Consider the following 23080-nt stretch of genomic DNA (forward strand, 5'->3'; position numbering starts at 1 on the left):
CAAGACAACGTGATCATATAATGTCAAACAGCGAAATTTTAAATATGATTAATTGCAATTAAATTGGAATATGAATATTAATATTAAATCATGTCATCACCGAATAAAACAAACACAAGAACCCGGGGTATATACGCTTAAGTCCCCGTTTGGTATTGTTGTTACAGACAGCTATAGCAGTTTTTTGCTGTCAGAAAGGTGTTTGATAAATTCTAAAAGCTGCTGTCTGGTAAAACGCTTTTGGTCTAAAAGCTGCGGTGAGCAAAAACTTATCCACATGCTTTTGAAAAAAACTGTTTTCCGCCTTTGCAAGAAGTATCTATTAGTTTCACAATAAAACTTTCTCAAAAACATTATTTTTATATATTATATCTCAAAATATGCATAAATTAAAAAAAATACCAAACAGTCATCTAATTTTCCTGACAACGCTTTTTCCACCGGCACTTTTTCTCACAACACATCAGTTTTTAACATCACTCAGCCTAACCGAGGTCCAACAAGTTTTGGCGAAACTAAGGTAGCTAATCAATTATTATTATTATTATTATTATTATCATCATCATCATCATCATCTAATTACTTCATTAATTCGTTCTATCTACAATATTTATGGACAGATATCTACCGAAAAAGACTAAACTTGGCGAGAATAGAATTATGCGTAGTTATAAATCAGAAATAAAAAATATAAATATAAATAGATCGGAGCTCCGATCCGAAAATCCATGATCCTAACGAATCCAGATATTAATTGGGTTGTAAAGAATTCGACTAAAATTCGATCTGAATCCGATAAAATTAGATGGATGAGGATATAGGATATAAATCAATATCGATCCGATACAGGTCCGATCCATGGACATAACCGGATGGAAGGGAGAGTTGGTAGTGCATGGTAGCCCCATGCCCCTCCGGTGCCCACTATAAGTGTACTTCGCTGCCATTACAGCCCAAGTTAAATGGCTGAAATGCAATGACTCATGCCTCAACTTGTAAAAACTAATACTAGTTTTATGAATACTTTGCAATGTCAGGCAAGCTGATTTGTCTTGTTATGTTTTTGAATGTGTAGCAGAAAAGCCACCAAGTACATTTCAAAGCTGAAGTCATTGAGTAAAGGAAATCCCATATAATAGGTGTGGCAACAACTGGCCAAGTGTTGTATACACTGAAAGGAGTGTCTCAACCACAATTGCAAATTTTTATTTTACTTTTTTTTTTCAATGTGTTCATGACAATGCACTACTTAAAATGTTTTGACGGCTAGCACAGGAGGAACCAGAAATATAGTTTAGAGGGATTGAATTAAATTATTTTATACTTTTTATAATTTCACACTAGAATTTTGATAAATTTTGACAGTTTACGAAATCGAGTTTATTCCGGACAATTGTCATAAATTTTAGGTACATCATATTAGACTTGAGAGTGGATAATGAAAGAATTTTTACATTATATTATATTATGTCCTATATATAATTGATATAAAAGAGTTAATGTGTCATGGTTTGGTCTTCAGGGTAAAATAATACTTTCAAAAATATAGTATCTCATGTTCGACTTCCCGTGACTCCAAATATTAACTTATTATATCCTATTATACTATATATATATATATATATATATATATATATAATTGGTTTAAAAGAGTTAACCTGATCAGTAATTTAATTATTCGGCTAAACATTAATCATTAATTCAAAAATATAAAGCATAATGTGAATACAATAAACATAAGCGCTAGCAAAAATTAATAAAATATACTAACATATTATTGGATGGAGTGAAGAAAAATAAAAAAATACTTAAATAAATATAGAACTAAGTGATGAGAAAAAAGTAATTTATAAATCATTATGTCATCGCACCGCACGGATACAAAGCTAATTTTTATTAAGATTCGTAAAGAGGCGGTGAATCTTTGTGGTTGGCTTGGAGTATCTTTGTGAATGGGAAATGACGAGAAATCTACCGCCTCTGATGTTTCATGACTGTGATCTTGGAGACAGTATACAATTTCTTGGTCATAGATAAATTCTTTTGACAAACTTTGAACGACATTTTCGGCAGGTTTATAGCTGGTGTCCAGCATGTCGATAGTTGGGGACGATTGAAACGGCGGTGAAAATCACATGTGTTTACCTCTCATAAAAAATATTTGTTCAAAATATGAGGCATCTAAAGTCAGTTGTTGCAGCTGAGTCATCTGAACATTGGACTATTAATTGAATTAATGTGAGGGTCAATTGTGAAGTTACTGTATTCGGTGGAGATGTATATTGGATTGTCCGGGAAACTATTATCTTCATTTTTAATTTTCAAAATATTTGTATTCAGTTTGTTAAACAATCCGAAAACAAAACGGCTAATTATTTATCTTTATTTATTTTTCAACCTGGTTGCATGTTCAGTCGGGGTTTGATCCGATTGAATTTATTTCAAGTTATTAATAAAATCTGTTTTTAATTTGATAAAAAAATATGCAAATTTTAACAAGTCAAGGGGCCGTGTAATTCTCAAATCCGTCTCGTTAAAAAAAGGTAAAGGACCGTATGCAGATCTTAAACCCGTCTTGTTAAAAAAATATCTATATATCATATTCGTACCATTTTCTTACAGAATTCATTTCTTAAATTCATTCACATCCCACGAAATAAATATTAAGTACGTGTTCCCTTCCCATTAAATAATAAAAGTATTGAAAAATAAAAATTACTATCAATATATGTCATATCTATACAAGATTATCGTAATCAAAATATTGAAAACTTGTATGTTGGTCAATCGATAGTATGGTTCTTTTTCGATATTTTATGTCCGTTTGAGAAATTTTAAAATAAGTAATTTATAACTTAAAATTAATAAGTGTCTTAAAATTGATAAATAGATAAATACTTATAAGTTATGTAAGTATTTTGTTAATTTTACTTATAAGTTAATTTTTTTTTAACTTAAATGAACTAAAATAAATAATTTTTAAATATGATTATCTTAATTCATGACTTTTAAATTAACTTAACATTTAAAAATAAATATTTAAAAACTAAAATTAATAAAAAAGTATTAACTTAACATTTAAAAATAAATATTTAAAAACTAAAATTAATAAAAAAATAAAAAATCAAAATAAGTTAAGAAAAGTATGTCGTTACTAACATTTAACTTATCAACTTATAAGTTATAAATTCAACTTATAAGTTGGATTATCAAACAGTGGGAGATAAATACTTTATAAGCCGGAACACAACAGGCCCTTAGGCTAATACGCACACATTCGATACTCAACGTGAACAAGTCCAAATCTTTTTATACATATTTTTAAGGATCTTTTGTGAACGAACACAATTCTCTTGCAATTTATTTTAATTAAAATGGATATAACTACTTAGTTAAACATTAAATTACTTATTTTAAAATCTATTTTGATGAAAATATTTATTTAAAAAATTATTATGATTTAAAATATTTGAGAAAATTTAATACACAAAGTATTTATTTATACTATAATGTTATCAGATAAATCGAGAATACTTGATTAACTGGCCAGGCCTAATAAACTTTCTTACTTTTAATGACTTGGTTAATCTTGTTCAAAAAAACAAAAATAAAACTTGGTTAATCTGATTTACAATTTTCTTAATAAAGAATGATTTAATACTATGAAAGAATACTTTGTTGGGCCATGTGATATTCTTAGACTGGACTTGTTAAACCCAATCCAGTTCCCACTAGGCCCAATAATACAAATCAATGGGCGCTGATGGCTGTTGTAACAGAGCAAGTGCAAATTTGTATTTCTAGGGTTTATACAGAGAGAGGGTTGCAGAAACCCTAAAATTGAATTTTGGTTCAATTGGGTGTGAATTAGAAGGATGGGTAGATCTAAAAAAGGCCCCAAGTTTGCTGTTGTGAAGAAAATGATCACCTCCAAAGCTATCAAAACGTCTCTCTCTCTCTCTCTCTCTCTCTCTCTCGCTCCCTCCCTCCCTCCCTCCTCTCTCTCTCTCCGCTCTCTCTCTCTCTCTCCCTCTCTCTCTCTCTCTCTCCCTGCATTACCCCCATCTTATATATGTGTATGTGCCTCCATTGGCTTGTGAAATACATTTATACTGATTGTAGGTTACTTGCTATGTCATTCTATTTTTAAGTAGCGTAGACATTGTTTTAGCTATAGTTGATGTTATCTATATTTCAGTTTGATCTTTCTGTTGACAATTTGTTCACCTGTCCCTTGATAAAATTTTTAACTATTTAGCTACCGGTTGCAGCTGATACAGAATTTATAGTGTGGCTATTCATGGAGACAATTTTGTAGCTATACATATCGAGTCAAATACCTGTGTTGCCTGAGATATCTTCTTACATCTATAAAATTATGTTTTCGAGTCATTCTTTGGTATGTGTTTGTTGCTTACTCTAACAAGGAGACTGCGTTGATGTTCAAGTGCCTCCTTAAATAATTAAATCCATTGCAACTTAAGCTAATTATTTAATATTCTTTTATCTAAGAATAAAATTCTACTTTTCTGACCTGTGAATAGAATTATAGGAATTCAGATGCTTAATGTGAAAGATGTAGTGAGGATTGAAATTTGAAACACTAATTTTGATGTTGATTGTAAATTTTAATGATTTAGCAGATAACTAGTTCAGAAAGGTGCGCGCTTAATATTAAATTAGAAGCATAAGTTATACTATGTTATTGCACTTCATTTATACATTTTTCATCTTCTTTTTCTGCCTTTCAGGCATAAAGAAAATGTCTTGAATCCTAACAAGAAGGACTTAGAGAGTGAAAAGCTTCCGAGAAATGTGTAAGTTCCTTATTTTAATTGTGAATTTAAGGACTTTGTGGTTGCTTATGTTTGTCACTAAAACTGGAGTTTCTAAATATTTGTTAATGCAGACCAAGTACTTCCTCTGCGCTCTTCTTCAAGTACAATACTGCATTGGGGCCTCCTTACCGAGTGTTGGTTGATACCAATTTCATTAACTTTTCAATCCAGAATAAAGTAAGTGCTAAGTTGTTGCCCCTAAAATCATATGATATGCGGGGAGTAATGATTTTTATTAGATTAATTAAGAAGTTTATTAATATGTTCCAGCGACATGTGCACAAACCTGTATATTTTTTCTGTATTTATTAGCATGTCTATATGGTGCAACTGATTTTCTTAAATTCATGTGAAATTTCAAGCCATGTAAAATGTGATTCTCTATAAAGCTTTTCTCTTTGATGATATTGGTGACGTGCGTTATCTACAAAGGACTTATAAAGTTTTTGTGCAACTTGTTGCTTGCTGACATGACATTACAGTTAGGTTAATGCATTTGAATTTTATATGGTATAATTTTAATTAGTTAAGATATAAAATATATTTTGTTCCTATAAAAATGAAAATCAGGATGGTGAAATGACCTAGAAAACACGTTCTTATTATGTAGGCTTTGTCCCTTTTTAATTGTTTATGCTATATTTGTCCTTCATGAAATTCTCCAACCACTTGTATAGGTCTGTCCTCGAGTTTTTATGTGTGCTTCTGCGTTAATATATAATTCGAACTTCGAAGAACCTACAAACCAGGGGTCTTATACATTGTTATTATGTGGTCTTTACTTTTATGATGTTATAGCTTTTAGGATCATGTTTGGCCTGCAAATTTTAATTTCCAGTTCATGAACTTCAATTGCATTTTTTTTTTCAAAATTATTTTACTTACAATTTTATCAACATTACTTTGTGTAGTTGGACTTGGAGAAAGGAATGATGGACTGTTTATATGCTAAATGTAAGTTCCAATAGTTTCTTCATCGATTACGTTCAGTTAATTCTTTTGTGTAAAGGCTGGTTTGTTGTCTCATAAATGATGATTGATAAATTTTATATGTGTCTTTCTAAATCAACATACCATCGAGCGCCTAAAAGCATGGTAATTCGTCTCATATTAAAATTGAGTTGTTTTACATGCGGTTAATCAAACACTGATGCATTACGTACCTGTAAGACCATATTTAATGGATTTGTTAAACATAAATTTATATATATTGTTCTCCCAAATGTTGAAAGTTGAACAAACCTATCTGCGATCTCATTGTTGTTCTGTATATACTAGCCAAGTCGTGTTGTTACTTATTTCATGAATTACATAAGGATATATTGATTTATTTGATCATTAAGCTTACCTATATATGTAGGTACACCATGTATCACTGATTGTGTGATGGCAGAACTCGAAAAGCTAGGTCAGAAATATCGAGTTGCTCTAAGGTAGTGTGTAATGTTTTTTTATGTTCTTGAAAACAAACTTTCGAATATTTCAACTTATATTTCTTTACTTGCGTTTTTTATTGTTTTTAAGAAAAAAAGTTGTAATAATATTGTTATATTTTACTTTAAAGTGTTAACATATGCAAGTAATGCAAGCATGGCAACTTGGCAAAGAATTTTAGATGCACACCAAAGATGTCTGTGAACTCCATTGGAGTGTGTAGACATATAAAATTTTCCTTCAATTACTGGATAACATACTGCCTATCATTTAATTAAGGGTCCTGTTAACCACAGCCCTTAGGGCTGTGGATAAAAACTTAATTTTCAACACTTGGCACATTATAATTTGTGCTCATATTGTGTATACAGGGGGGCCCAGTTATATTTATGGAAGCAAGAGTAAATTTTGATAGAGAAAACACATGTATTTAATGCTTAAACATAGCCCTTAGGGCTGTGGTTAACATTTCCCTTCAATTAATAGTCTCAACATGTGTATAGAACTAGTTAAGTATCATTACATCACCAACAATCTGAGACTTTGTTTCTTTGATCTCTTTTAGTAAGGGTATGCAGTGGCATATTTATTTTGAATGTTTTTTTTAGTCTTAGAAGTCAATAGTCATATCTCTTCATCGGCATTTTCATTCGTCCACCAGAATTGCGAAAGATCCTCGATTTGAAAGACTACCTTGCACTCACAAAGGAACGTATGCTGATGATTGTCTTGTGGAGAGGGTTACTCAGGTATTTAATTTCCATCGATGTGAGCATGCCATCTCCTTTCCATCAAGCCATTATTAAACTCCCTCCCTCCTAATAGATGGTTAACACTTTACATTCTAAAATAACATATATATTTTTTTTCACTAATTTAGTAGGTCCAACCTACCCACTTTTGTTCTTTACCTTTCTTAATTTCCGTGCCCCATCAACATATTAACAATTGGGTGGGCGTGGGACGGAGGGAGTGTCCATTTTGGCTTTCAGAAAGGGTTAATTATACTTTTACATAACAAACGTTTGTTTGTAGTTCTCCTACTGCCCTCTGGCTCAAAATGTGTATCCAGCTGTTAAACTTTGATTTTTTTTGAACTGTAATTCTTTGTTTGGTTGAAAGGAATTGAACGAGGTAGAAATGGAATGAGAACTTTAAACAAAATTAGTGGGCAGAGGAGACAAAAAATTAGAATAATGTTTTTTAATGAGGTTGTGAAAAAAAAATGAGTGAAGGAGAATGGTGCTTTCATTTTGAAATTGGGTGGTTTGAGCTCTACTTTAAATTGATAGAATGGTATGCAAGAAAGAATAAAAATTATTAATATATATTGACAATATACATCGTTTGTTTGACTCCCTCTCTAATTCATTCCATCTAATCTAACAGCGCATAGTACTTCGCATAATAGTTCAACCGTCTTTCTTATATCTTCATAATTGATTCATTCTGATGTATATTTTTGTGAACAGCACAAGTGCTATATGGTAGCAACATGTGATCGAGATTTGAAGAGAAGAATCCGCAAGGTATAAAGAAGTGCAATTGGCTTGAGAGCATGATTATTACTTGTCGAACTGCAATTTTTAATTTAGATTGGTATACCGATTTATAATTGCAATGTGATTTATAACCTGATTTGCCTCACTCAGATACCTGGTGTCCCAATCATGTACATTACCAAACACAAGTATTCGATTGAACGCTTGCCTGAAGCAACAATGGGTGGAGGTATGCAATATATCCCTATATGTTAAAGAAACATTATATTTGACAGCCTTTATTATTGTCTAATATATATTGGTATTGTTTGGCACAGCTCCAAGATTTTAGAAAGGAAAGGAAGAATCTTTCGGCGGAGAAAGAATTGCAGCCATCAAGCTTGTACCAACTTTTGATGCAAGCTCATGTTACAGGAGATGTACGCTTTGCAGAGGCAAATGTTGTGATTTCTATTAATATTATGCGCCGCAGTTTACCCTGTAAAACTTTACATGTTTGTTTTGGAACTACATTAATAATATTGTGTGTTTTACTTACTGTTGCTGAGTTCATTATACTTTCTATGTCATTCTCTACATGCTGGTTCCATTTTCCAGATAAACTGATTCGGTCACTAACATCTCCCTTTAAAAGGTGGATGACACATTTGACCTGTGTAAATAAAAAATAGAGCAGTGAAGTTTTTTTTGTAAAAACTGTTTTCGGCATGAGCTCTCCATCTCTGTATGAGCTCTCCATCGTCGGTATGAGCTCCTTTCTATATTATGTTACAAGCAATTAGGCAATAACATAAGACCTTACATAATACCGAAGATGGAGAGCTCGTACCGAAGATGGAGAGCTCATACCGAAGATGGAGATGAAGATGATGAAGCAAACAGGTTCAGATGTGTTTCACCCCTCATTTTTCACCTTAAAATGTTATACAGGATACTTGCAGTAAAGCCCTGCAAATCATTTCAAACTTGCAAGTTATTCTATAGCTGAGCCCTGCAAATCAATTCAAACTTGCAAGTTATTCTACAGCTTACTCGCTAATTTCCTGAAAAGCTTTTGCAGCCGTAAATTATGAATATTACAAAGGTGGATTGTTCTTTATCGAAACTAAGAATCAGTGTAGGGCACCAGGGACGGATCCAGGAAAATATGATTAGGGGGACCGGACAAATTTGAGAAACTCTTTATATTTTTAAATTTTGAGGGAACACATTCATATATTTTTAAAAATAATAATGAAAAAAATGTAAAATTTTATTTTATGGGAGACATGTGTCCTCCGATACTACTTACTAGATCCTTCCGGGCATGGGAATGGCATTTTCAGTTCGGTAAGAGTGGTGCGGGTTATGTAGATTTTGTTACATCAACGTTTTCTATTACACTAGCAAACAGTTGATGCAAATTCATATGCATAATGTAAAATTAACCTTTTTGAATACGTCCTAAATTATAATTTTCACACAAGGCGTTTGTAGTCCAACGGTTAGGATAATTGCCTTCCAAGCAATAGACCCGGGTTCGACTCCCGGCAAACGCATTCTTTTTCATTTCTAAATTTGAGAACAAGAATTGTTGCATTTTGTGCTCTTTGCCAAAACCACAATTTTATACATTTTGTTCAATGCTATCGGATTGAAGATTACAAAGATGGGAGTACTTTTAACATTACATTCAATTTGAAAATTTTAATCAAGCTTAACTTTCATAAATGTATTTTTTGTTAAAAATTCCAAAGAATGTAAAATGTGTAAAGAACTTCATATTTTTTTTGACTAATTTGGCTTATATCTCTTACAATTGAGTATCTGTCCTAACAAATCTCGGGGTGAGCGAGAATCGAATCCAAAACCTGGAACGACAAGAAATATGAACTTCATAAATTGAATTTACTTGTGCCTTGGTTTTGTTTTCAATATATACACAAGATATAACACAAGTAGCAGATTGGCAATATTAACAGTGGAAAACAATTGGAAAAAAAAAATCATACATCCAACATGAAAGCTATAATATCATCACTCTGTATCAAAAAGGTCTTGGTGGTTTTTCTAATACAGCAGAGAAGAACACTTCCTTGTCATCTCTATCAACTTTGGGAACAATCACCCATTTGTGCTTCTTATACCTTAGCATTTTAAATGATTCTAAATAGTCATCGAGATCCTGCGTTGAACAGAAGAAGCTATCAATCCATAACAAACCTCCTGGCCTCAAAACTCTGTCCCAATCATACAATACAAAGTCTAAGAGGACGAAATCTATCCAACCATCGAGAAATCTTGTTGTGTGTATCAAGTCTAGTGTGTTATCGAAGAAGGGTAGTCGTTGATTGATGGTGAGGTAGAGAGGGATTAGGCCTCTAAGAGCAATCATTTCATTGAATGGTGCCCCGAGATTGATGGATGCAGAAACTATGGTCACATTGTGCTCCCTCATTCTAGCTGCAAATGTACCTGTGCCAATGCTGAAGTCTAGGCCAATTCTGATTTCTCCTGGATTTAGATCAAGCACTTCGGTTATAAGAAAGTCTGCAGTTAGATTTGAGCTTGGATCTTGGTATTCGGGTATGATCCATCTTGGCATTTCATGATGAGTGAGGTTGAAACAATCTGCACACTTGAAGAACCCTTTGCGGGTGACATTGTTTGCTAGGCAAGTGAAGTTCTTGCATTGATACTGACTCCATCGGACGTTTCTGTTATCAGGAAGGTTCCACAATGACTCGTTTATTGGCAATGGCTTGGTATATAGTTGAGGAGCTCGTGAGAGACACCTTCTTCGTGGTAGTGGATCACAGCCATGAACCATCAGTTTTTGAGCTAGTCTCCAATCATCTAGGCAGATATCCCCAATATCGTAATCCATGTATTCCTCTAGCTCTTTCTTCATAACAAAACAAGCATGGCCTATGCTGGTAAAGGTTCCATTAGCTCCCATGAAGTTCTGTTTCCGTAACCTGTTTGGTTTGATCCTCACATACTTGCGGATCTCTTCTATCAAGAAGTATTCAGCAGCAGCATCAGAATTCTGTTTTCGCCTTACTAAAGGGTGCACCGCTTCAGGCTCACTATTCTGCAGCTGACTTGTATCAATCTGCGGTATGGATTCCTCAACTAGCTCAATCAGACTCAAAATTTCAACAAGAAAAGAACCAAATCTCGGGCCATGTGAGGATTCATCTGGCAGTTCTCTAGTATAATTGATTTCTTGTTTGATTTTCTGAATAACGGTATCAAGAGTTTGCTTTATGTACTTTTCAGAACTGCTATCTCTCACAGGACTATTGAAGTTGCAGATCGTGTCAGAAATAACAAAAGTTCTGAGAGAGTAGAATTTTGACAACGTAGCAATACAGACAAGGAGAGTAAGGGAACCTACAACAAAGAAAAAGCTAGGTGTTCTTCTGCATTTACCTAGCTTCATGATGTCCATTGCTTTAAACATTTGAAATTTCATGGAAACAAACGGAAGCAACAAAAGCAGTAAAGCTACTCTAATGCTCTAGACATTCAGTGATATCCATCAATAGTCATAAATAAAATTGAAGATCAGATGGAAACACTTTGATTAGTATATATATCATAGGATCCGCGGAAGAACCAAATTCATTTTACAATTATAACGAGATCACGAAGTGTGAATGAAAGACCATAGGAACAAAAAACTGAAAAGAACTTAAACAATTACCTGCGAAGCTACAAGATCATTCTTAAGAGAAGAAAGGAGATTTACTTGAGATACAATTGTACTGGCTAGTAATTTAATGATCAATGTAGTTAATGAAATTGAGATCAGAATTCTTGAGATCGGTATTCTTTATTCTTAAAATCCTGAGTTGGATCTTATCGAGATACTTCACAAGCATTACAAAACCCTTAAACAGGGGATTGCTATTAATTTAAGGAATTAGTTTGTAAGTTCTGTAATAGTTTAAGATCTGAAGTCAACTCTCCATGCATTAGTTCAATTTGAAGTATTCGCAACATTTTGCCTAAATCTCAGGGGTGGCTCTGGCTATAGGCGAACAAGACTTGCGTTTAGGGTACCCGACACATAAGGGCCCCAAAAATTTCTAACTTCTTTAAGTAAATATATATGAATTTCCATTATATATGTATATTAGGGCCCCATAAAATGATTTCGACTAGGGCCACTCGAATCTCAGGGTCTGCCCGACTCAGAGACCCTGATCACTTTCAGCGGCACTAAAGCTGGAATAATATTATAGTTTGAACTTCAATAAGAAGCATAAGGTATCCTCTAACACAAGTTATGCAGACTTGTTATTAACCGAAAACCGGGTAATATTGGTTGACCTAATGAAATGTAATAACAATCAACAAATAAAATCCTACATTTATTCAATATTAAGTTGAGAGAGTTACCTTTTTTCAGGTTGAGCTGGAAAAAAGTGATGCTCTGCAGGAGTTCCAATGCTTTTAGTTCTCAGATGTGCAGAAGAAGCCAAAGGAAAGTAGTTTCAGGTTCCTCTATAGTCTAAAAGTTCGTGTACAAGCCTCTCGCATCAGCTAAACTTCTTGTTAGGAATATGTTATTTTTTTTATTGTAGGTAACCTGCAGCTAAACTTCTTGTTATGAATATGTTAAATGAAATGAAATTAATTTTTTTTTCTTTATTGTAGGTAATCCGCAACCGCTAGGTAAATTGCATTTAAGATGAGATTCGAACTTGTGACCAAGAGTATAGTTATCCTCTTTTTAACCAACTGAGCCACCCCTTGCGGGCATAGAAATGAAATTAATATTGCAAAGAACTAATCTGAGTATCCAGTCTTCAACCTTTAATACCACAAACAACTAAAGAAATCCCAAAAATGAACCAAACTTTCTAAATTCAATTAATCCCCAATTCCCAGCCAACCTATTATAAATTGTTTACGTTTACACAACAACAAAAAACAAACAAATTATAAGATAAAAATCACAAACTGTTTCAGCTTACAAACTCTACAAATTGCGACGATTTCGGTGTAAAAATTTCATCGTAAATGGCCTGATTTGTTACGGCAGCTTATATTGTAACGAACAAATATAGAAGTTACATATTGTTATAGTATCACCTCCTCTGATTCCGACCATCAGTGAACTGCGACAGAGGCACAACCTCAGACAACGGCGTAGACAAAGGCGTCGGCAAAGGCGAATTTCGACAAACCGGACAAGAAGCACTTAACTTCAACCAAGCATCAACACAATAAAGGTGAAAAAAATGTTTACAATCCGGCAACATTCTCAACATCTCCGCATCCTTATAATCACACAAACAAATCGGACACAATGAATCACTTTTTAAATTTCTCGAAAACGGATATTTCCGATACGAATTTATCACACGTTGATCAAGTCCAACTACACGTTGCATGTCGTCGCGGTCTTCGTTATCATCGAATAATATGCGTGGCAAAATCACCGCAGTGTTGAAAGATGAGGTGGATGAGCTCATGGAAGGATTGTTAGGGTTTAGGGTTTGAGTGTGGCGCGTGAGGCGAAAACAAATGTAGGATGCGAGTAAGAGAGTTATGAGGAAGCCGAGAGTGATTACGAGTGCGTAAGTGAAGTCTAGGTTGGATAGTGTGGCTGAGAATGGCGGTTGTGCGGCGGTGGAGGCGGTGGCGGTGGGGGTGGTGGTGGAGGAGGACATTGGAGGAGAGGTGAGAGTGGGGGAAGTTCATTTGATTTTTTAGGAGGGAAGGTAGTTGAGTGGTGGAAATAGTAGTTGGTGTATTTAATTTTATGTCATTGTTTTGTTATTTCATTTATTGTGTGTATAGTGATAGTTATGGGTTGGCAAAACAAGTTTATTATAACCACTTTGCCGTTAAACTAAAATCGAAATCGAATCCGAGCTGGCGGTTGCGATTTCTGATTTTAGAAATCTAAAATAAATGATTACGGTTTCGGTGTTAACCGAAAATTAAGCCGAACCGGCCCATTGTTTTCCCTAATTTTATACATACATTAGTGATGTTGACGGTTGAGGGTTTAAAGTTCGAACAAAATGTAAAAAACTACTCTCTCCGTTCCGGTTTAATTATCCAGTTTGATAAATTTGATAAATAAAAGGTAAGTAAAAGATTAATAGAGGGTAAAAATTATTGTCCTAGTTTATATTATGAGTTATGACAATTATCATTTTATTTGACCTGATTAAATAAAAGGTAGGTTTAGATTGATGCAAAAGAAAAACGGGATCGAGGGAATATATTACATTGAATCATAATTTTGAAAATTAGGTGAATTTTGATGTAAGTGTCATCTTCTTAATTTTTTTTCGAACTCCATTAAGATATCTATGTATATCCACTTATTCGAAAAATATTAGTGTATTTGCGGACTATAAAGCCGAGAAATCTAAAGCTCGAAGTAAAATCGATTGATTCCACAAAATTTTCACCCGCCACATTAGAAAAAAGCTATAATCAAAAAAATTGAAAGATTACAAGTGTAAATGTTAGTGCTATATAATAATGACAAGTGATGATCATTTACACCGTAAATAATACAAGTTGAAAAACATAATCTGAGTTTGTTTTGAGCAATCTCCCACTACAAACCAGCTCTTGATATGGCTGTAGTTGTGATGTCCTTAACCAACTTAAAATTTTGTGATCAGCACTGGTTAAAATACTGCGATTTTACCGGCCATTAAGTTCAGCAAATTGCTTAAACATTGCAGTTCCTGAATGCTCATCGATAGCTTGAACTTCAGATGGTTGCTTAGCTTGTTCAGATGATGAAACAGACTTGTTATCCAGGTTAGTAGAAGGTGCAGGAGCAGGAGCAGGAGAAGGGGAAGCTGCACTTGCCACTGCCAAATTATCGTCTTCAGTCTTTCCTTTTAAAGAAGCTTCCTGAAGCTGCAACGCGTACTCTAGGTTCCACAAGACGTCTCCCATTGTAGGTCTGTCAACACCATATTCTGCTAAACACTTCTCAGCAGCCTCTGCAAATTTTTTCATAGACTCGGGGTCGATGTTGCCAACAAGAGTAGGGTCAATGATCTTCTCTAGAAGGCCTTTTCGCTTCCACTGCATTGCCCATTCTGCCAAGTTTACTTGTTCTCTTGGCAATGCTGGATTGATGGCAGCGCGTGCACAAAGTACTTCCAAAAGCACAACCCCGAATGAGTAGACATCAGACTTGTCGGTTAGTTGTTGTTTTCTGAAGTACTCAGGGTCCAAGTAACCGAAACTGCCTTTAACTGCAGTGCTCACATATGCTTGCCCCTCGACGTCTGAACCATCTTTTGAGAGCCCGAAATCAGCCATTTTTGCAACAAAGTTTTCATCAAGCAAAATGTTAGTGGTCTTCACATCACGATGAATGATGCCTTGAGCTGAGCCAGTGTGAAGGTAGTGAAGACCGCGAGCTGCACCAATGCATATCTCAAGCCTTTGTTTCCAAGGGAGGAAGGGCAAGTTTTTGCCATATAAATGGTCTCTGAAAGGCCCATTGGCCATGAACTCATACACCAATATCATCTCAGAGTTTTCATCACAATATCCAATGAGTGACACCAAATGGCGATGGCGAAGCTTGGAAAGCATCTGGATTTCTGTCTGGAATTCATTGATACCTTGCTCAGATTGTGGATTGCCACGTTTAATTGCAACTTTGGTTCCGTTATCAATCTCACCAATGTACACATTCCCGAATCCTCCAACACCAATAATAGCACTAGCGTCCCAGTTTTTGGTTGCTTCTTGCAACTCTGCAAAAGAAAAGTACCGACCTAATCCCATTGTTGATGAATAAAATGCACTCTTTCGAGATCCCAAAGAAGTCTTGCTTGACTTGCTTGACATAAAGCTTGTATCTCCAGCATGAAGAGGAAGCAACCATGAAGAGAAGCTTTTACTCTTCTGCCAATCTTGAGGCCTCTTTTGCCATTTCACAGCCACAGCACCCAAACCGACAAACGCTCCAAACATCATAACAAATCCAACTGCAGCCACTGAGCCACGACTTGCGCCAGCAGTCTTTCCATCAGCACCAAACTCACCATCCAGACTATTAACCGAATTGTTAATTTTCAACACCTCTAAACCATTAAGAAGTGCATTCTTGGTACCAGCAGCTTCATTCATTGGACTAATCTGAACTTTAAGAGGACTGCTTACCCCCATAGAAGAATTAACAATAAAATCTTTGTAGTAAGCTGATGCCAAATCACCTGCAACAGTTGACAAATCTAGCCCAGAAATCGCCTTTTTCCCACCAACATACACGTTAAAGTAGAGGTCATTGAGGGATTTGCTCACAATGTCAGCAAAATGAAGACGAACTAAATATGAGTATGATGTATCAATGTCTAGAGACCAAGTGACATTAAAATTGGGACCTACAGTGTTTGCATCACCCATCTCCATTGCAGAAGAATAAACTGATGGAGGCGCAATCAATGGAGAATTCCCATCAGGATAAACAATAACCTTTGGTTCCACAGACACATTTCTACCTGCATTCTCAGGTTTAAGGTACTGCCTATCTTCTGCCCATGTTCTTCCAAGAGTGTCACTTTGAGACTCAACCTTTGGACCGCCTACATTAAGACGATACACGGTTTGGTAAGAATTCTGAGACAAGCCAGATGTTTGTGCAACTGGGACCAACGAATTGCCAACATCACTGATCAACATATCAGGAGCAGAAACCACCTCCATGGCATTAATAAATGCAGTTGAATCCTTTGCAGGGTTGAATTTTATCGACAATTGCTGATTCGTGACATTAACAAGATACTCCTTCATAACCCATCCAGATTCTTTTCCAAGACTGAATTCATGGAGGAGGACTAATGAATCAGAAATGACACTAAATTTAGATTGTTGCAGATTAGCACCATTGCCAGATACCGGAAAGAAATGCAGACGAATCCAATGCCAACCTGCTTTATTCATGCGAAATGTATAAGTTGCTTCTGAGGAAAATACTTTGGCACTAAGATAGATTGGAAGAGGAACATCTGCCTTTGGTACTGAAACTACCAAATCTTTTCCCTCATAATTAAGATATTCGCGTGAGTTTTGATCTGATAAAAAAACCCTTTTATCAGAGAGAGTTGTTTGCTGTGATGAACCACAATCAAGAAGATAACTATCAGGAGGGGTGAAAGAATCAGACTTTGCAGGTGCACCAACAGATGATACAGAAGGGACAACCATAAGGACACAGAAAAGAACCGCGAAGATTGCCATTGAAGACGAAATCAAAGAAAGGTGAACATCAAGGGGAGGTCCTTTAGGTTTCTTTTCCATCTCCAGCCCCTCCTGGAAACGGAAAAAAATAAAGAGAAAGGAAAACTTCAAGGACAACAAAGAGGAAAAAACTGGTTTTGTCTTATAAAGGGTGACTTCATTTTTCTTATATTGGATCAAAAATCGAAAGGATGACAGTGATCACACAGTCTGCACATTGTAATTTGGCTGCTAATATGATCCTCATGTTATTTAATGGTTAATGTTGTTTTCTAAAAAAGGATTAGTATTTAACACCTATTCTTAGCAACTGATATCTAACTAGAGATGCATCAATGACAATTAAACATATTTTTCATGACAACTAACATAAAGCAAATAACATTGTCAAGATTACATATAATAAATTGCACATTCACATATCTACATAATTGTCTACAATTTAACTTTTCTACTGCATTTCTGTTCTTGAATGGCCTGGCTTGTTAGATTAACCATCACACTACAGTTCAAGCTCACTGTAATATGTCTCCTTATAAAATTCAACATTTTGACTCTCCCTCCAACTCTAGTGTAGCTAGTGATCGGCAGCAATGTAGATCTAATATCACTTTGAAAGCTAGGATTGCTCAAAAAATTCCCAATGATCACATCCACTGTTTCATTAATAAATACAGTCCTTCTCGCCTTCGCTTGCCCTGGTGGTCCTCTGGCTTCTCCAATCAACGTGCCGCGATAAAACAGGCTGGTATTCGTGCCAGGATACTTAAATGTTGCATAATTTGGATTCTTGACAGATACCTCAGCTGCTAGAGATATGTTTTGACTTGTTAGTAATGCTGTGACATTGTTGAGATCAAGTTGGTTGACTGAGATTCGGTTCAAATTTATAGTCGGGTTCTTGATTTTAAAAATCGTAAATATCAAGACCACGACGACTGCACCTATGATGAGAAAAATTGCAGCAATGAACATACAGACTCTAAACCATGTTTTTGTTTTGAGAGGTTTTTTCTTGAGATGGTCAGATGTTTCGGTATAATCTTCGTCGCTTGCATGACGGTCGGATGCTGGGGCTAGTGGCCTAATTTGCTCTCCTCCAACCATTGCAAATGCAGGCTTCTGATACTAATGAAAGAGTTTGAAGAGATGGAAGCTGATGAGGGGAAGTTAAAGAAAAAAAGTTGAAGACTTCTGTTTTATGTTGTAACCTGTCTAAAGTGTGTTAATTTATAGGAATATAAATGTTAGATGTTGCAGGACCGTTGCATATACTGCAGGTCCGATAAATTTTAATGTCTAACGTGTACATGTAATATGAAATGGAGGGAGTAATTCTTTTTGGTCTCGAACCATTTCTGAATCCTAGTAATTTGGTTGCATTATAGTGCATCTCAAAAGTCAGAAGTGGGGTGTGATTTGTCTGTGATTTATCAGTCTTGTTGACCTTAAATTCTTGCTTATATTTATTTCAGTTCATATTTTTCTCCCACGCGTTTTCTTCAAAGACTAGAAATTTCAAGTTAGTATAGTATGCTCACACATGTCAGATTTATATTCATCAATTTGTTTTTGAGAAAATGAAAGCATACTACAATTCTTTGAAAAGCACCTCTTGGCGTAACTTAATATTTCTTGATATAACTGTATTTCCCTCGCATTCTTTATAGGATGTCAGGGATTCGAATCATGTCGAAGAGAAGGAGATTACAGGGGAAGATTGAAAGAGAGATTAAACTTATAAAAATGCATTGGCTCTTTTTGTAGTTTACAAGTAATTTTTAAGAATCTCGTCCTCGGGATCTTGTTCAGTTTATTTTTTAAAAGAATGCAATATACTTGTATTATATTCCCTCTCTTTCATTTTAATAGTCGTTTCACTTTTCTACACTCATTTATAGGTGTTTTGATCGCATAGTTATAATAATAATTTTTAAAATTTTCTTTTCCTGAATAAAAATATATAACTTAAACTTTTATTTACAAAAAGAAAATTTTAAAAATAATAATTTTTACTATGTCATCAATGCATCTTGAGATTAAAAGACAAATAAAATGAAACAGAGGGATTATGAACCAAGCACATGTGAGTTGTGACAGAAGAAACCGAAACAATATATTTTAACAAAGATGGCGGGTGTATGGGCATTTATGGCAAACACCTTCATTCATGCATTTGCAAGGGAAATATGAAATTTAGAGGCCGTTTGGAACACGTGATTTCAATTCAGTTAAGGGAAAGGGAAATGGAATTGAAGTTCGAATATGTTTTTATATTGAAATTTCCGATTAACAGAGCATAAATTCCATATATCTTTTTGTATTGAAATCTTATAATCATTCCCGTTAACCAGGCAGAAATCTCATAATTCAAACAATCTCCTAAGTCTATGATGGTTGCGAAAAAAACACAAATAGGTCAAGCAATAAAAAGTGTCGCAAACAAGTTAGTTGGCTGCTAAGAACTCCGGTGATGAGTAACTATGTAATATTGCTTGGAAGTGTGAAGTTAGATCTGGTCAAAGATGATGTACTATTGCGCCCTTTGAATCATTAAACAATTATTCTGTAAATATTATGCCGGAGAGGATTGAACTCACCCATATTATTTGATGTTTCAACAGTGAAACCGTGGGGGCAGGACGGACGCTGGGGTCAAAAAAATTTCACAAAAAAGATTAAAAATTTATATTATCATTAATTAAAATAAAGATCTTCGCTCTTTCAAGTCACAAAATCTTCTATAACTGAATCTTCGACAATAGTATGAATAATTTCATTACAGGATACAATATTAGAAAATAATTATTAAAAAAGTTGAAAACTTGGATTTAGTGCTCGGAGTCGGAGACCAGAAGCAAAGAAAAAAAATTCAATTTTGATATATGATATATAGCTGAGAGAGAGAGAGAGGATAATTGTTTTAATGACAATTTTTTTTTGCTTTTTGATTTGTTTTTTGGCTTTTAACTAGTTAAATTGGACTTGTATTACGCTGGAGGGGGTCATTCTTATATTTTACAAGCCCTTTATACATAAAATGTACACGGAACCATGGCCACCCATGGTTTTATACTAGGTCCGCCCTGCATAGGAACCATCTCATAGTGAATTTGACAGTGATTAATTCGGTGGATGCCTTAACATAACAGAACATATGGAATCAAAGTTTGAACGCTTCTAAGAGCACCCAATGGTGGCCATTTTGAAATTCGATGGCTCGATAGATAAAATAATATTCTAACTGCCAAGGTAAATGTGACAGTCTCTTATGCAAATGGGACAGTACCTGGGCAACATTTTTATCATTGTATTGAATAAGGGAAAATAGGCTGTGACCGGGGTGGTGATCTTACCCACCTGATATGCTTTTTCATTTTTATTAACTGAATTAACGACGGTGGAACAATGTTACTTTATCCGTTATGTTTTTCACTTTATCACCTGCATGCCTATGACTAACGTATACATTCCAAAACGTTCGAATTATTAACGGTAATAATTTTACTTCTATATATACCTAATATTCATATCAATCTCATTTATATTCTCCACTTCTCTACAAATTTTATTTTTTCACTCAAAAGATGAACCCAAACAATCTCCCTCCTACAAATTCTCAAAATCCAAACCCTCAATTTCTATATCCATATCCATATCCAAATTCTTATTTTCCAAACTCACAAAATTTTAATTCTAATTCTCAAACTCTAAATTCTCAATATCAATTTCCACATTTTCAGAATTCTCAATTTCCATTTCTTTACCCTCAAAATTCTTCATATCAGTTTCCAATATTATATATAATACAATATTATGATGTATTTTAATTATGGAACATATTTTTATTTTGATAATATTTTTATTTTGATGACTATAAATCAACACTCTATGTACCCCTACACACCCTATATACCCCGAGATATACATTTGTATTATAATTTAATAATTTTATTATATATATGTTTTACTTTTTAGTTTTACATTTTAATTTTATGTAATTTTAAGTGTAAAAATATTTTATCTATACATTTATAAAAAATTATTATTGTTAACCAGATTTGTAAATTACTTTCACAAAAATTACTAATAAACTAATAAAATATAGAAATTAGTAAATATTTTGTAATATATACATAACAGTTGTTAACTAATTTTTTCATGTTTAAATATTAGAATAGTATCATTAAATATGTTTTTATTAATTATATATTTAATTTTCACATGTATTAAATAAAAATAATTAATTTTTTATTAATAATTCATTCACGATCTTTGTTATCAAAAGATAGCCATTAAATATGAGTGTTGAAATTTGAAAATAACAATTAAAATAAGTTTTCAAATATAAGTAATCATTATCAACAAATTTTTAGAGAGACACTTAGAGTACCCACAAAAGTTAGACGTTTCTCATTTTTTTCTCCCAATCACCTGTATCCACGTGAGTTGAAATTGGCAGGAAAAGCAAATGATCCCGTTGGTCCAATGGGGTCCAAATTGGACCTTTAAGATTATTGTATTATATATAATATGAAATGTTATTTCATAATTTAATTTTAGTTTGATGAATAATGTTTAATTTTAATAATTAAATTAAATAATTATGCCTAACAGAGTTCTAGTGTGTTGGAGTAGTCTTTTTTTTACATATTAAATATATTTTCAAATTTTTTCTTGCCAGATTAGATATTATAATTAACAGATTAGAGATGCTCTAAAAATCCTAAATGCCCAATTTTCTAGATGAAATTTATAGATATATAAATTTTAATATATTTCCAAATTATTAATATACAAATAAAATATCCATTTCGAATCCTACCGAGCATTGTAAGAGATAAAATCGGAATTAACGGACATTTTGTGTACTACTCCCTCTGTTTCATTTTATCCGTCGCTTGATTTTTCTGCACACATCTCAAGATTCATTGACCGCATAGTAAAAATTATCATTTTTAAAATTTTCTTTTTGTAAATAAAAATTTAAGTTATATATTTTTATTCAAAAAAAGAAAATTTTAAAAATTATTATTTTAACTATTCAGTCAAAGCACTTAGAAATGAGTGCAAAATAGTCAAAATACTAATAAAAAGAACGGGTTTTCTAATGTGTGCGCAAGAGCACACAATAAACACTAACTCTCATGAGTTTGAAGCATTTTGATTGGTGCTCTAATCATAAATATTGATGCAACCCTATATTTACAACAACTCCAACAATAAAAATGTACCAAACTCATGAGAGTTAGTGTTTATTGTGCACACGTTAGAAAGACAGTAAGAAGAAACAGAGGGGTACTAGTTGGACCGAAATCATGGGAGTCTGATCCAAGTTGAATCACCCATTTGGGCCTCTTGTGATGTACAAACATTGGGCCCTAAAATTTGGTCCAAAACAATTAAGTGATTTTTTTGCTAAATAGTAAAATTCCAAACCAAATACCGTCTTTTTGAAATATAAAATAATTTAAATCAAATATAAATAAAATTATAAATTAAATAGAATTATTTGTACAAAAATTCGTAACTTTCCTTTTTCACAATTTTTGGGTAATTAAGTTAAATCATAATTGTTATCAAATTAAAAAAAATTGTAAAAAATCGCCCGACTTTTAAACTAGTAAGTACAAAAAGTATAAGTGAATAAATGACTCTATTACAAATTCACTAATTAATTAAGGGAATTGTTATTTCCAGAACAAAATTTTTAATTCCAAAGCTCAAGATGTATGAAAAGATGAAAATATCTCTGTATTATTTTTCTTTCTTTATTTTTATTGTGTATGCGAGAGCAAATCTGTCATTTCATATTTGATAGCTCCGAAAACAAAAAACGTGCTCTGAAAATAGTGTTTCCCTTAAATAAAGTATTAATTAATATACGCGCCATAAAAAATTTCGCTAAGATGGAAACCAAAATGCTTATTCTACATAATAGATAAGTTAGATTTTAAGTTAGTAATTATCACATTATTTTTTTGTGAGCTAGATTTTTAAGTTAGTAATTATCACATTATTTTATTGTTTGATAAAATTAAATGGATATTTATAACATTATCACTAAAGCATTCAAATTCTATCAGA

The 23080-nt window shown here is 33.6% G+C and overlaps 5 protein-coding genes and 1 non-coding gene across 6 annotated transcripts; 2 read left to right on the forward strand and 4 right to left on the reverse strand.

The window, feature by feature from the left end:
* Nucleotides 1-3769: 3769 nt before the first annotated feature.
* LOC141667066 (uncharacterized) lies at nucleotides 3770-8312 on the forward strand. Its single transcript, XM_074473413.1, has 9 exons — nucleotides 3770-3946; nucleotides 4752-4817; nucleotides 4910-5015; nucleotides 5750-5792; nucleotides 6199-6271; nucleotides 6934-7021; nucleotides 7745-7801; nucleotides 7925-8003; nucleotides 8092-8312. Exons 1-9 carry the CDS (start codon nucleotides 3876-3878, stop codon nucleotides 8103-8105), a joined length of 597 nt encoding a protein of 198 aa, XP_074329514.1. The 5' UTR covers nucleotides 3770-3875; the 3' UTR covers nucleotides 8106-8312.
* A 928-nt stretch (nucleotides 8313-9240) lies between these two features.
* TRNAG-UCC (transfer RNA glycine (anticodon UCC)) lies at nucleotides 9241-9312 on the forward strand. Its single transcript has one exon. It is a non-coding gene; the product is annotated as a tRNA-Gly (tRNA).
* A 313-nt stretch (nucleotides 9313-9625) lies between these two features.
* LOC141667065 (putative methyltransferase At1g29790) lies at nucleotides 9626-12414 on the reverse strand. The gene has a single exon (XM_074473412.1). The coding sequence runs from the start codon at nucleotides 11229-11231 to the stop codon at nucleotides 9801-9803; it is 1431 nt and encodes a 476-aa protein (XP_074329513.1). The 5' UTR covers nucleotides 11232-12414; the 3' UTR covers nucleotides 9626-9800.
* A 142-nt stretch (nucleotides 12415-12556) lies between these two features.
* LOC141667067 (RING-H2 finger protein ATL67-like) lies at nucleotides 12557-13640 on the reverse strand. Its single transcript, XM_074473414.1, has one exon. The coding sequence runs from the start codon at nucleotides 13435-13437 to the stop codon at nucleotides 12853-12855; it is 585 nt and encodes a 194-aa protein (XP_074329515.1). The 5' UTR covers nucleotides 13438-13640; the 3' UTR covers nucleotides 12557-12852.
* A 508-nt stretch (nucleotides 13641-14148) lies between these two features.
* Nucleotides 14149-17128, reverse strand: LOC141663844 (putative receptor-like protein kinase At4g39110). Its single transcript, XM_074469682.1, has one exon. It carries the CDS (start codon nucleotides 17051-17053, stop codon nucleotides 14432-14434), a length of 2622 nt encoding a protein of 873 aa, XP_074325783.1. The 5' UTR covers nucleotides 17054-17128; the 3' UTR covers nucleotides 14149-14431.
* A 211-nt stretch (nucleotides 17129-17339) lies between these two features.
* LOC141667332 (uncharacterized) lies at nucleotides 17340-18277 on the reverse strand. The gene has a single exon (XM_074473773.1). The coding sequence runs from the start codon at nucleotides 18098-18100 to the stop codon at nucleotides 17429-17431; it is 672 nt and encodes a 223-aa protein (XP_074329874.1). The 5' UTR covers nucleotides 18101-18277; the 3' UTR covers nucleotides 17340-17428.
* Between the last annotated feature and the right edge of the window lie 4803 nt (nucleotides 18278-23080).

The sequence above is a fragment of the Apium graveolens genome, chromosome 6, assembly GCF_009905375.1.
Source record: "Apium graveolens cultivar Ventura chromosome 6, ASM990537v1, whole genome shotgun sequence".
Lineage (NCBI taxonomy): Eukaryota > Viridiplantae > Streptophyta > Magnoliopsida > Apiales > Apiaceae > Apium > Apium graveolens.

Bases quoted from the DNA above. Each gene is read 5' to 3' on its own strand.
- LOC141667066 (XM_074473413.1), top strand. From the start codon at position 3,876: ATGGGTAGATCTAAAAAAGGCCCCAAGTTTGCTGTTGTGAAGAAAATG. The intron at 4,818-4,909 runs GTAAGTTCCTTA...TTGTTAATGCAG, and splicing joins GAAAAGCTTCCGAGAAATGT to ACCAAGTACTTCCTCTGCGC. The intron at 5,793-6,198 runs GTAAGTTCCAAT...CTATATATGTAG, and splicing joins GGACTGTTTATATGCTAAAT to GTACACCATGTATCACTGAT.
- LOC141667065 (XM_074473412.1), bottom strand. From the start codon at position 11,231: ATGAAATTTCAAATGTTTAAAGCAATGGACATCATGAAGCTAGGTAAA.
- LOC141667067 (XM_074473414.1), bottom strand. From the start codon at position 13,437: ATGTCCTCCTCCACCACCACCCCCACCGCCACCGCCTCCACCGCCGCA.
- LOC141663844 (XM_074469682.1), bottom strand. From the start codon at position 17,053: ATGGAAAAGAAACCTAAAGGACCTCCCCTTGATGTTCACCTTTCTTTG.
- LOC141667332 (XM_074473773.1), bottom strand. From the start codon at position 18,100: ATGGTTGGAGGAGAGCAAATTAGGCCACTAGCCCCAGCATCCGACCGT.